This window comes from Botryllus schlosseri, chromosome 15 (assembly GCF_051294905.1).
Source record: "Botryllus schlosseri isolate E-star chromosome 15, Bs_hap1, whole genome shotgun sequence".
Classification (NCBI taxonomy): Eukaryota; Metazoa; Chordata; class Ascidiacea; order Stolidobranchia; family Styelidae; genus Botryllus; species Botryllus schlosseri.
The window spans coordinates 17,707,221-17,721,970 of record NC_137250.1 but is presented as its reverse complement, the minus strand read 5'-3'; the positions used below and the strand labels follow the sequence as shown (position 1 = coordinate 17,721,970).

General features: G+C 42.2%; 1 protein-coding gene across 1 annotated transcript; it reads right to left on the bottom strand.

Moving 5' to 3' along the window:
- Positions 1–200: 200 nt before the first annotated feature.
- On the bottom strand, positions 201–3,463 carry LOC145457614 (uncharacterized). Its single transcript, XM_080335832.1, has 4 exons — positions 2,269–3,463; positions 1,653–1,729; positions 879–1,595; positions 201–350 (listed from the first exon to the last, which is right to left on the bottom strand). Exons 1-4 carry the CDS (start codon positions 3,461–3,463, stop codon positions 201–203), a joined length of 2,139 nt encoding a protein of 712 aa, XP_080191958.1.
- Between the last annotated feature and the right edge of the window lie 11,287 nt (positions 3,464–14,750).

The following is a 14,750-nucleotide window of genomic DNA, read 5'->3' as shown; positions in this document are numbered from 1 at the left end:
GGCCCTCGTCGTCAGTGGAAGTTGTAGTGTTACGAACGCTTTATTCCAGTTGTCAAGCAGCTGATCCCAATCTGTAAAATAATAAATCACATAAGAGGATTCATAATACGAGAGGATTCATAGCGCTTTAAAATATAGTATTTCTATAACAAACTATAGACCTCACCGCGGAGCACAAGTTTTGGTGATCTGCTTTTTCATCAATCGGGTATCATCGACGTTGGGGGTTGTTTGGTAGAACCAAGAATCATGAACTGTGGTAATTCCCACTCCAAGGTAACCATCTCTACATGTAAACCATTAAAATCTAACGACATGACAGACTTTAGATAGGTAATAGTGTTATCGATCTGGAAAACAAATGATACATGAACACACAATACAAATAAATCACATCAAACACACAGTATATACAAATAAATACAAGTACACCACAATAACATTCATATACAAGTACACCACACTAACATTCAATGCCATGCTTAATTTTTTCTTGGGTCGCTGTGAAAATAGTTGAGACCACGGAAAGATGCATCGGCGTCGTATCTCACTTCCATCAAACCAGGTTTATGAAGATAATGAGCATACGTATCTTTACAGCATTGTCTCGAGTGGTCAAAAGAAATGGGATCAGTCAGGAATTCGTTTCGATGCTCATCACAAAAATACCGTGGAAACCAATTCTCATAATCGCGATAAAATTCGTTCCTGTTCTCGGAGATGAGAATGTCATCGAGTGGTGCTGAATGCGCGATGAAAAACGAGTTGATATCCACCGAAAGTAGCATGAAGCAGTCGGCGCGAAAATATTTACATAAACAGTCATAAAAAAACGACAACATCCGTAATTTGACATTATTATACAACCAGAAAGATACTTGAATGCAGTTATCTTGCTCGATCTTTTGAGGGTGCTTCGTTATTTCAAATAGATCTGTGTTTAATTGTTCACACTTGACGAAAAAACGATCCTTCACATTTGCGTTCAATTCACTTTTATCACAGAACGTGGTTTGTTCGAGTTTACGCGGATTCATTAACTCGCGATCATAACAAGAATTCGCAGCGAGTTTTTGCGTTAGCCCAATAATCTCCATGTTAGGATCGCGATCCCCAGCCCGTCGACAGTCTGAGACATTTTTCACAAAGTTGTCAAAACAGGTCTTTTTGGCGAACTCGACAGCCCCATGAATTTTTGATACCACCAACCCGTGATCTACATACCATTTGATCAAGTCGGAGGTTAGCAAGATTTTCTTACCGCAGTATGAAGCAACCAACATGCGCGTGGGTTTACTGGGTGATTTCCGATCTACAGCAAGCTGATTCATGTGACTTTTCACGGTATCGCGAGACACTGTGGTATTTTTGAATATCGGGCGCAGTTCAACGAATCGCTTTTTCAAGAGTGGTCCTGTACAAATATCAACCAGCAAACAACCAAAGAAAGTACCATTCATCACCAGCTCCATCAATTTCTGTGGGGTGACAGACTTGGCATGAGTCAGTTGTGGTTGAATACCATCGAGATATCGCACAATATGAGGATTTCGCTTCTTCTCAATATTCCACTCACATTCCCATTTACATACAACCTGATAATTGAGACTTTCATAATAATCACGAATGCGTTTAGCTCGCTCTCGACGTACTGGGTCATCACATCCGAATCTGCAATCGTGGGCGTTAAAATCACATCTAAGGAACGATAAGATTATCCCTTGACCGGCTGAATTACGATAAAACCCATCAGGTCGATAATTGCGCGTGCCCACGTGAATTTCAGGTCCGTTAAAAGCGTGGTGAACATGCACCTTATGAATATGGGAATACCAATTCATCCACTGGGTTACAGTCTCTGAGCATTTCGGCGCGGTCTTGACAGGTTTGAATTTAGTACACTCGGCATCGATTGGTTGCCAACGTACCGCAAATCCGGTTGGACTTGGTCGACTTAAAGCATACAGATAGAGTGAGTCGCTGGTCAAACTTGTTATATGTTGCGCAATCTGTGCATTTTCCTTATAAAAAAATTCTTTGATTCGAGTTTCACCCTGTTTTTGATATCGATGAAAAATGACTGACGGTCCACCCACTAAATTGTCTCTGAATAGCGAAACCAGGTCTTGGTGTTTATCATTGAACAAGGTGAAATCACGTGGGATGCTATTGAAAAGATGCCTCGATACAACCCCGGGTAGGGAGACAGCTTCTTTGAATATATCCACACTGAATTGACTTTTGAAAGATTGAAATTGTTTTTCCAACCCCTCAATAACTTCTCAATGAAGTAATGAGTATCGATTGCGTTGTACCATTTGAGATAATCACGTAAAGACGTCATTTTGTTGTCGTTCCAAATCTTCAAACAGTTTTCATATTCGGCTGTGGATATATTGCAACCTTTTAGCGGGTCGTAAAACTCGTCGTGGCTTGGTAGACTCGAGTTATCCAACTTTTCCAAACTAGTCAGAAACTGGTGCGGGAAGTGAGCTTTAGCGGTGCTACATTCGACGACTTCCAAATAAGCATCGTACGAGAATCCGGGTGCCAAGTAATTTACAATATCCAAAAATTTGAGTCTGTTGGTCGTCATTGAGAGAAATTTGTTACCGCGTTTCAGTACACCCAGATTTTCATCAACTAGAAAACCAAACAAGTATGCTTTGAGCCAGTTCAAGTCATACCGACCGCCATTGAATGATAACACAGGAATTTGACGTAAATAACTCATAAACTCCAATTGCAAACGTTCGAGGGGTATTAGGTGTTTTGAAGGATCGAGCGCTTTCATTTCGGTAATTTTTGATTTGAGCATGTCCAAGTAGGGTCGATATTCCGTGAGTGATAGTCTGAATGATTCACTTTGAATATCGTGAAAATGGTCAATCATTTGTGCGCACAAATCGTTTGTATCACCGCTCGAGATAATTACATGGGACTCCGAGTAACCTTCCACATTAGACGATATGCTAACAGAGATGGGAATGTTCTGGTGCTCTCGCAAAGTTTTAGAGGTATCATACAAGCTCTCTATACTGAACGCGATACGGTATTTGAAATAACGAAGCTGGTGGGGAACGAACACCCCTTCTAGATCGAGTTTTTCAAATATGTTCAGAGGAGGTGTATACATGCCACCGGGAAACACTTCAACAGGACCCGTTACACATTTGTGTCTGGTCAATTCATACTGTTCATAAAAAAATCTTTCGCAAACATCACATTGATAGCTCTCCGCATAACGGAATATATCAGTAATGAGACAGAAATGGTTGCTTTCTAAATGTAAGTACACAGGTTTCGCTTCAAACGTACTACGACGGAGTGCGACAGCTTTACCCTCAGTTTTTGTGTACACAACTATGGCCACATTAAACAAGGCCTCGATATCGTCCAGCATATCAAGGGTTACACCAGATTCTACACTGACACCATATACCGAAGTGAATTGTTGAGCCATTGCCTTTGTATCTTTTCCAATTGAGTGGGCGATGCAGCGAAAAGCGCATAGATTGTCATTGTACCGATGTCTATTTTTTCGATGGGTAAATGTCAAGATACATTTCGATTTTGCAAGCCATGTCGGTAGTTTAATACCAGCACAGCCAATCAACACACCGTCGGTAGGATATACATAAAACTGTACATTAGTCACACAGACCGGCAGTGACTTTGTGTTTGGTCGAGAGTCTCGTAACACATCTAGTGCGGTTTCCAAGTGAATAGATTCAACAAATTCATCGAATTTAGCTAGTGTTGAAATTGCCGCTGGTGTTTCTAATACACTATCAACATTCGCCGATGCATGAAAATAGCGAAATCTTAGAGTCTCGACGTGGTACAAAATAAATGCATACGCGAAATTGATTTTGAAACGAGTCGACTCTGAGAAAAATATAGCTTGTATATCGCGGAAAACATCCGCTGGCTCCCGACCGATGACTCGAATATTATACACATGGTTAGTCTTGTTCACTACATACGATTTTATCGCTTGCCAGTTCTGATTTACAACTTCTTGGTGTTCGTCACCGATCTCTGGTGCAGCATTCGGTTCTTCGCGAACACGATTTCGTCTGCGTCGACTCATCTGTAAAATTGATAACACGTGATGGTCAAATTCAACACTTTGGGACCATTAAACTAGTCTTACTTACAATCTAGTTTCTTCGCCGGTGTCTTCCTGGATTCTTTATGCTTAATAAAACAAACAACACATCATGCTATGTTCGCTAACATAGTGTTATAGCAGATAACTTACCAGTAGACTCGCGCGTTCAACTTAAACCTTGAGCTTGCTGTCTGTTCAACAACAAAATCATTACATCATGTGCACTAGTTCGGAACAGTAATAACTCACCGTTTCAATTCTTTAATTCCACGCTTGTTGTGTCTGTAGGATAAACGAATAGCATATTACATTCATGAATCAAAGTAATCGTACCGAATAACTTACTAATTAACTCCTTATCCAGCAATCAGCGATCGAATATACCCAGCCAGTCAGCCACGCTGTTCGCTGCTCGACACCCGGAGAGAAAGACTGTGAACCACTGATTCGAGACTACAGAGCGCCAGCACCGTTAGTGGTTGCGCTTTTAGAAGCTATTGTTTATTTATGGCTCTAATGTAAAATCTGAAACGGGAAACAGAAATTGAGAATAGACACTCACAACAATGAAAATCATTCAGCACAAATTATACTTCAATTTCGTTCTAATTTCTAGAAGTCGATGCAAGTACTCATCGGTTGCGGTATTTAATTCAGGCTGAATCTCATCAAGACTCCAACGCTGACCCTTGACAGTAAGCAATCGTTTGATGTCAGTCATGAGCTTTGTGACAGTCAAATTTTTTTTCTCCGTCAACGAATCAACATAACATAGTATTGAACCTAAATGCGGCTTAACAACGTCAATAGTCTGGAGGTAGGTGACCATCTTGTCAACTGTGTATTGACATAACTTTTCTTCCTGCTTCTTTTTTCCCTTCGCGTCGTCGCGAAAATCATCGTCACTCGCGCTTTTAGATTTCACGGGTTTCTTACCAACCTTCTGTCTGGGTTCGGTACGATTCAAATTTTTCGATTTCCCATTACGAAACTGTTTAGCCGGTGGTATGCCCGCCGTTGTCGATATGGTTCTTTTTCGAGTTGGCTTGCCGGTTGATACAGATTTAGGAGTATCAGTCACCGATAGCGACCCCGCGGGGCGCGGTATCGTCATCCCAGAAGTCGACGGTTTCTCGGGATTCGGTAATTCGTTGCTAACGGCTGTCTCGTCGGTCGGTACACACGGTATCGTCACCAAGTTCGCGAGGTCGTTAATCGCGCTTTCTCTAGCTAGTTGACCCGACTTCAGCCACGCCTGGCGCGCTATATCTGTATAGTTTGACTGCATTTCGATCGTTGCCGTAAGGTCGCGTTCTGCGGATTCAACTCTTAAATCCGGCGTCATCAGATCACCAGGATTAATCGCATCAAAAATATCCGCGTTCTCTTCAAATTGCGATTCGAATGCATTTGGTTCATAACCAAATTTGTCAAGATTATCTATCTGAACCTCGGCCATTGTATAATAATTAATCTAACTGCTCCAACCAACGTTTATGTCTGCGACAGCGAAGTATAACAATCGACTCGTGGGTGTTGGCTATTTATAGATTTAATTCGATAGTAGCACGCGGTTGGATGGAAAATAATTCGGCGCGCAGGTCATTCGGAATATAGGCCGCACGCACACCGCGTAATCCTCAGAACCGATCGCGTTTCCGACTTTCAGAACCGGACGTATTTAGTGTGTCACAGATCAAAACGTCGCTACAGATATCTGATTTTTCAAAATCGCACAGCGCACTGCGCTTTAGTGAATTTCCTGTTTAGCGAAACGGGCGATTTTATTGTGTCACACATGTCAAACGCACCCGCCAACATCTGTTTTTTCGAAATCTGAGCGGTGTATTTCACCATTTTAACACATTGTGGTGTCATTCTCATGGTTTACTTTTTCAGTTGATAGTTACATATACTCGTTATGGCAACTAGCGCGATTATTGAGAATTACCTTCTCTACTATCATAACTTGACAACCCCCACATTGAGCGAAACGGAAAAATTCATCCACGGAGTACTAGATTTCTATGTACATGGACAAAACGTGAGCCGTGTTCGAAAGTGCGATTTTACCGTATTGGTTAACTCGATTCGATCATACGGCATCGACTGGAATGGGGTTTTTAGTGTCATAAGCATTGCGGCGATGAAAAGTGACATACGTACCCTAGCGGCGTACAGAGATTTAGCAACAGACATCTTGAATACTCACTACAGTACATTGATAATTGACTGGGTAAGAAGAAAATTCATTCGTGTCGTTTGTCACTTGTTAACGGCGTCCTTTCTTACAGAACTCCTGTAAAGTTTATTTCAATCCAAGTCTATTCACGCGGGTCATCAGGATTATACAAAGACTGTTAACTCACTCAATACCACGCACCTAATTCTATAAATATCGACGGATTTGTTGATGACTCCCACTTTATCAAACGATATGACATCGAACAGCGTCAACACTATGCAAGTCGGAGCAACTTCAAATTTTCACGTCGGCGTTAAATTCGTCTCATCACCCAAAAGAGGTGGCGTTAGCCAATATCTCAAAGGTATATTCATCGATGGCAATAACGAAGAGATATCTTTCACGTGTTTCAATCGTGATTTGTTCGGGAACATTGAGAAAGCATTCACCAAACGAAAAAAACTCATGGTCAAATCCGGTTGGGTCCAAATTGACAAGTTTACTGGAAAACCTGCTGTATTACTGGGACGGGCTTCGTCAGTAACTCTACATGGAAAATCGAGACATACGACCGAAGAATACCCAATATTGACCCGTGAATCGGTATACAGAAATAAAGATGAATACGTCTCGATCGCCGCTACTTGTGTTTCTCGAGAGGAGAAGACGGTCAATTCTGGTACCGGAAAGGAGTTGAAATTATACAGTTTTACATTGAAGGATGATACTGGTGAGGTGGTTTTGGACCAATGGAACAAAGCCTCGCTCGTACCCAGGAAGAAATATCAACTCACCCGTGTTAAAAACTGTGTCGGCAGCTTGAAAATCGATTCGTTAACTAGACTTGTCGAATTGAAAGAATAGTTTGCATATTTGTATACCACAATACAATATTTCACGTAATATGTATGACCTATGTGTTTCGACAACTGGGTTAGTGCAGTGTTGTTCTACTGATCGAGGTGTGAAAATTGCGCTATCGCGGTGAAGTTGTGACTGTGAACAGCAGAATATTCTGTAGGTGCGAAACAGCGAATAAGCCGAAAGTATTATTCAGGTAGCAATCAATAGCGAGAAAAGAGAACACGATCGGTCATCTGACACGACTAAACTGCGACATCCTATATTATAATTTACGATCAAACTATTTCGCACTGAACGGAATAGTGTAATATTCGATAGTAGCGGCTGGACGAGAAATAATTCAGCGCACAGGTCATTCGAAATATAGGTCGCACTGCTTAATCCTCTTGCAAGCCACGTTTCCGTTTGCGCGGTTATTGTTGGTGACTATTCAACATCGCGCGAGAGATGTCTGAAAGTGCGAATCACGACCGCACCCATAAGAACACATAGAGAATCACCAGAGATCCCGTAAGAATACACGACAGGCGAATCACCACCGCAGCCTATAGCAAAAAAGGCGAGTCACGACCACGAGTTTTCACGGCGAATCACGACCGCAGCCTATAGCAAAAAAGGCGAGTCACGACCGCACCCATAAGAACACATGGCGAATCACCGCCGAGAGGGGGGGTCTGAAAAGGCGAGTCACCACCACGAGTTTCCAGGCGAATCACCGCCGCACCCATAAGAACCCCATAGCCGCTCACGACCGATCTACATAACTACTCTCGTGATGCCAGCGTCGCACATCGAAATTATGTATTTTTAATATTAGTACCTATGTTTCACAGGCGCGTGTGAAATAGAAAAGTTAAATGCAACCAGTTGTACGAAAATTAGTTATAAGAAACATGTCTGATGCACGCAATTTCAAATTGACGAACAATCGGGATTATTCGGCTCCGACCATTTCCATGACTGGACAATTGGACATATCGATATCGAAGGTTTGGCCAACCAGCGAAGGTCATTTTAGAGACCAAGGTTTCATTGCCGCTAATGAGTTCGGCACGACACTTTGACAAGCCGCACGTCAAAACTTCGTGGCTTCAACTGTCTTGACGCGGAAATGTTCGGCCTCGAAATGCATGTGTCTATAATAGTCCCGCTTCAACATGTTGCAAAACTCCTAGATTGAAGCATCCCCGACCGTCTCAAACAATGTTGAGCAATACTAGAAATATACCGATATTTCACAGTTCCGAATACCGTTATAAATTCATTTTTGTGATTTAAACGTATTCAGAAAATATGGGGTGCGGCGTTTACGGGCCCGCTGTTAACCTCCCTCTAACCTGCCGGGTATTACGCGCGCAAGCTACAGTTTTCAAGACAAGCTAATGTCAAACAAATCTCATCAAAACATCAAATCAATTTGTGCAATACAAAGATCGTCACAATATATGATCAAGCCATATTGTCTCAACCACTTTTCTGCATGTCTTGTCTATCGGATATAGCAGCCAACACAGTGAGTTTGAACGAGTACAAACAAACCACAGGAGATCGCGCAAAGGGAGAACATTTTTTTATTTCAAGAAATTCAGGAAATACTGCATACATAGCAAACGATCGTTCGGGTGCAGTCGCGACCTAAATTGATAACCACCGTAGCCTATATTTGGGCTGCGGCCCATGCTTTGAGACCCCTTCTATGCGCACACGATGAGCCATATGTAACGATCAATTACTATTTGGTGCTATCGAATTGTAAACAACACAAGATCGCTGAGTAGTTTCATACCGCAGAGTGATCATCGTCGAATAACGACCGATATTTACGGTGTTAGTTTGTGTCAGCCTTTCTCATGGCCAGTATTGAGTCAACGAGGACGGTAGTGCGATCAATAATCCCGACATATGATACGTTGTGACTAAAATACTCGGAACACCTACCAATCATCGTCACGCCGAACAGGACAATAAAAGCCACAGCGAACCAGCTCACTATCTTTATAAACGTGTTAACCGGAAGCCGCAGGCTTGGATTTTGATACAGTGCTCGATGGCGAAGCCACAGGAATAGATAAACCGCCATATCCATCCCAATCAGCCAGCAAGCTGCAAATTAGAGTACATACCGTGGGCATACGATTCATCACAATACGTATCTATATACTACCTAGATAGGTTTTGGTATCAAAATGACGAATATGCGAAATGTCGTTACGGATTCTAGATATACTTCAAGTATGAAGTGCTCACGCAGTCATCATTTTATGTAGGCTACCAGACATGTGCTCAAAGTGTGGGGTTATAGGCCTACACCTATACCTACAGTGTTGAGCCCTAAGTGTCCGATACAGTTATCGCAACGATTGCTTGTTTGTCCCGAGCAGTTATAGTCGGACAAACTAATTTAATACCGATTATAATTCACAGTTGTAAGAAACTCGAATAATTTTAGAACGAGGTAATTGATTCGGTGTGATCGATGCCACTGAACGTGGAAATAAATGCAACGTCTCCCAATAAAAGTTTGGTAGAAATTGTAAGCCACTGACTCGACAAAAGAGGAGATTTCGACAAGGCCAATAAATTTGTTATAGGAACGGAACGGAAATAGTAACGAGATGTACCGATAAGCATCAACTGAGACAGCGCCAACGAATTTAAGGAACGGTAACGACGATGTGCCGACGACACGCGCCTTGCCACTTTTGTACAACGTACGAGATTTTTTCTGGAAGAACATGGATAATACCACATCCCGTCACTCACCTCCCATATTCTTCAATAACGTACAAGGAATATTCCTCATCTTCTGAGCTTTGTAATACGCTGTGTCACTGGCTGTCCGTAGCAAACAGAACAACGCACTCAGAATGCACAGAATTCTCAACCATTCCCCAATTTTTGATTTTCGAGACGTGCCCTTGTCGGAACGCCGGAAGGACCATTCGTAGTACAACAAACTCACGAAGATGTAGAATGACAGCACTACTTCGGTTATCAGCAATGCGTCCATAGCGCGATCAAAAGGTGTTCCGGGGTTGAAATGGTCGTAGTGTGTCGCGTTAGGCATTGACATGTTTGTCTGCGGCGCAGAGTGCTCACTCGAGTGTGCGGCAGTATTTTCCATATTAGGTTGACTTGTTAAGCTTTTAGTTACCAATGTAGCATAAAATTCCACCTAAATTGATATAGTAACTGGAAAAAGAGTGGCACAAACATGATTTACTCTACTGCATGGGTTACCAATCTTCTTATGGCTGCGACACAAATTTCGATTTGAAAAATTTTCCACGAACCACCTCTAAATTTGGGATGATTAATCATAGGCGCCGACTTTTATTTTGCATGGGGTGGCGGCAGGCGCGTATTCAGGGGGGTGTCGGAACCACCTCCTTTTAAAACGCAAGACCCCGTCCTTATGAAATGACCATTCTGACGCTAATATTCAGTTGCAATTCAACAAGTCGTACTATCAGTGTTACGAGGGCCAATTAACACTAGAACGATCAAGTGGCTTTTTTGACGCATTTTCATTTTTGAAGAGCTGGCATTCAGTCAAATCTTACGCTGTTCGGCTGAAACTTCTTGACTTCTATTTATTTTATGTAGGCCACCTCACCTGTGATTTTCATCACTCATCTAGTACAAATAAAAAAGTTATACACAGAACTACCTAGAACTACCGAGTGGCTTTTTTGACGCATTACGGTTTTTCTACCTTCGGGCATCGCGGTTTCATATTCTTGAAAGTGGTTATGTATCTGATAAACGCAGAAAAGCCGTTTGTAACAATATAACTTTGTTAATATCGACTTGGTCTAACTGTGTTAGCAACAACATCCCCTGTAAAAGAAGGCCCTGGATCTTCCTCGTTCCGAGCCAACAAAACTCTGTAATATTATATTTCTGAAGCTCAGCGTGTTACAGGACATGACATTTGAAATGTACCATTAGACCAAGGGTCGCCGACTCAAAACGGGTCGCGGGCCACTTTTCAAATTTCGTAGCGGCCGCGGGCCGCATGAATTCTATATCTATATAACGTAGGTATAACCACGTTTCAAAACTCTACGTCAGTACAACGCTGTGCTACCTAACATAGGCGATGGGCATAGTGATCACAAAAGAAGTAACATTTTATGAATGAATAAAAATAGAACAGAATATCACCGTCAACAATTTCATTTTATTTTGAACTCTGAGCTGTGCACGATACCTTGAAACACTTTTCGAGGCTATAGCGAGATACGTTACTAGATGAAAGACCATCTCCACGTAAAGCTTGATCTTGTGAAGAAGCCCTAAGCCAGTGGTTCTCAAACCTTTTTAGAGATGTCCCGCTTTATGATACTGAAAATTGTCGTTCCCCCTTATTGTCACATCACAAAATGCACCCATTAAGCTAGCAATCCGAACGGATAGTTTAATGGCATGGATGGTTATGAATGTTGATGAGATAATTCTATAATATGAATTCGGGACTGTACACAGAGCAATAACTATAAGTATGAACTCGAGGTAGATCGCGCGGAGCGCGAAAAATTTTTCAGTTGACTGCAGCTCCGCGCCCCCTTCAGATGCTTTCACGCCCCCACAAGGGGTCGCGTCCCACAGTTTCAGAACCACTGCCCTAAGCCGTTTTCTAAGCGTCATGGTCTTGGCAGTATTTCGGCCATTGCAGGTCAATTTCAGTATTTGCAAAATGTTTTCTTAGCTTTCTTCCGAAATCTCAAATCAAGTCGCGGGCCGCAAAATATGACCTCGTCGGCCGCATGCGGCCTGCGGGCCGCGTGTTGGTGACCCCTGCAATAGACCAAGCCGACATCTGTATTGTCCATACTAATATACTAAGGTTGTACAAGCGCAAAGGGCCTTTGCTCCGGTATACGAGATGGATCTTTGGGGGGAGAGTGAGCTGAATCTAGTGAATTGAATGCATATGAGGACTGAGGGCATGGGTGCATTATGTTCAGTCAGGCCCTCTCGAAGAACAGGTTTATGGAAGTCATGAGCTTTCTATTGACATAAGGAGTGAAAAAAAGATGTGGACTCGATGGAGATAATATTGTTTTCGTTCATTCCATGGTCGAAATGCCAGCAAACAATTGGGGTAAAATGTCAGATGGTGGACGCTGCTGCTACCAAGTATCTGTACAAGGGCGTCTCATATTTGGGCAAGGATAGGACAGGGCACCTCTTCAATAATCTATACATTTGCCAAGCATAGTAATTTGAAGAATCTGATGTAATCCATCTCGAAACAATGTTACGTGAATGTGGCTGTATACGCTTGGAGAAACAAACGAAGTCCCAGTCCACCTCCACACTATTGTCAAAAGTTGCTTGAAGCTACCCAGAACCAGAAGGAACACAGGCAGCTTCATGTAGCCACACTTTTCAAATCTATCATCTTGTTGATTAGCGTAACGGCGAGATGCCAGTGTAGAGATCGAAGTTGTACACATATATATTGAGTTCACTCCAACCGGAGGTAACTGTTTCCTTCAGAAACAACACAAACAAGAAACCAGTGACGGTTAAATGCTATAACGAAACAAAATCAGGGGGATATTATTGGTCAGGTTGCAAGGCAGTATTCTATGAGGGTTCCAACAAGTCGACGATGGTCCGTGCATGTTTTCTTAGAATGTGAATGATCTTCTACTTGCCAAAATGCCGATACTATAAAAATATGCAAATCGAGGATTAGTTGCGAAATTGCATTATGCAAATCTTATCTGATAAGCTTTATGATATATCAGCAATAACCAACAATGATGATGTGGCTAAAGCGGATCTGGAACCTACTCTAAATTTTTAAAGAACGTGCTCAAATACCAAATGCGCACCAGAGCAACACTTATATGTTACACCAAAAAACGGCGATTTGTTTTATAAGTGTTGCACTAAGGTGTATGTAAAATATTGCAAGTAGCTGTGAGCGCAATAAACAATGGTTTCTGATGCCGCTGGTTGAGATCTGTGCTGATTTTTAGCTCCGGTAAATGCATTTAATCGAAGAAAATTCAACATGCTTCAAAAAAGCCACATGGTAGTTCTAGGTAGTTCGAAGTTCCGGTAGTTCTAGTGTTAACGAGATTCGTCTGTGCATGCATATCGCATCGCACAATGTAACGCGACGCGATCTCCCGCTGAGATGATTGCGAAATTAGGTCATTGATTGCCGAAAGCTCGGCATTCGGCGCTGGACTGAGCAGTGACATGGCGAGACAATTCTGAGACACGAATGACAGGCAAGAATGATGATTACAAACGCGCGCAGCCAATCAGTAATTATCCCTTACCGCCAACGCAATGGGATTTTACTTGGTATTGAGCAGACATGGGGTAATCGCGATTAGTAATCGTAATCGATTACGACGATTACAGCATTTTGAAGTAATCGTAATCGCAATCGATTACATTCGAAAAAAATCCGAAGTAATCGTAATCGTAATCGACTACTTCCCATATTTAATCGATTTTTTTGTGAAAGAACGATTACTTTTTGTTTGTACAAGGTCTATGACATAAACTGAATATTCGTGAACAAGAATGAGATAATATACCAGGTTAGCGGTTGCACAAACGTCTGTTTTCAAACGCCACTGACTCATTATTACGTCAGAAGTATTAGCACCGCTCGTCATTGCGTAAGAAGTATCCACACATAGTAAACAGACAAGCGATGGACATTAGTAGTGTGATTGTAAGAACAACCCCCGTGGTGTATATCAAGTTATCAATACACTAGAGAAGCCCCTACCCAGCACCGTAACTGCCGCACCCCAAACCCCCCCAATTGGGGGGGGGGCGAGCTCGAAGGGGGCCCAAAATTATTTCGTGAATAAGCATAAATAATAGAGTATTTTTTTTTTAATTTATGCAAATTTTTCAAAATTTTTTCGCGCTGCGCGCGAATTCCAGTAACCTTTTGTCTTTATTATTGGGTATTGGGCCATTACCGCGCCACGACCCACCAAGACATACAATCAAGTATTGGGCCATATAACATGCGACTCCAAGAAGTGTGCCAGAACGACCGGCAGCGAGAAAACCTTGGCCGAAAAGGTCTATGCCCTTATGCTGACCGAAGACTTCGTTATATATACAAAATACATAAAGGTTTAATTCTCCATAGGCGCCTAAATGACTGGCGCCGAATGTTGCTGTCTTTACAATCTAAACCTCATAAGACAAATACCATCCCGCTGGGAAAAATTTTATGCCAGTGAAGAAATACCAATTTGAAATCGTGTGCGTCTCTTAGTTTAGAACAGGGGTTCTCAACTTCCCTTGTATGACGGGCCGCATTTTAACAGCAAAAGACGCCGCGGGCCGCAGAACAATATTACTATGTATTTGTGGGCTACTATTAAATTCAAGCTACTGTAGCCTATTTACCAGTCGTATACGGGCATTTAGTACATTTTTATGCATTATAAAGTATTAATGGACAGCGTTCGTAAGTTTGCAGCTGCTGCTTGTTGTGAGAATATGTAGGCCTATCTTCTAGCGGCGCAAGTAAATATTTTCATGGAGCGTGCTTTGCATTCGTTGCCAAGTCGGTATATGCAACTTCAAACGCTA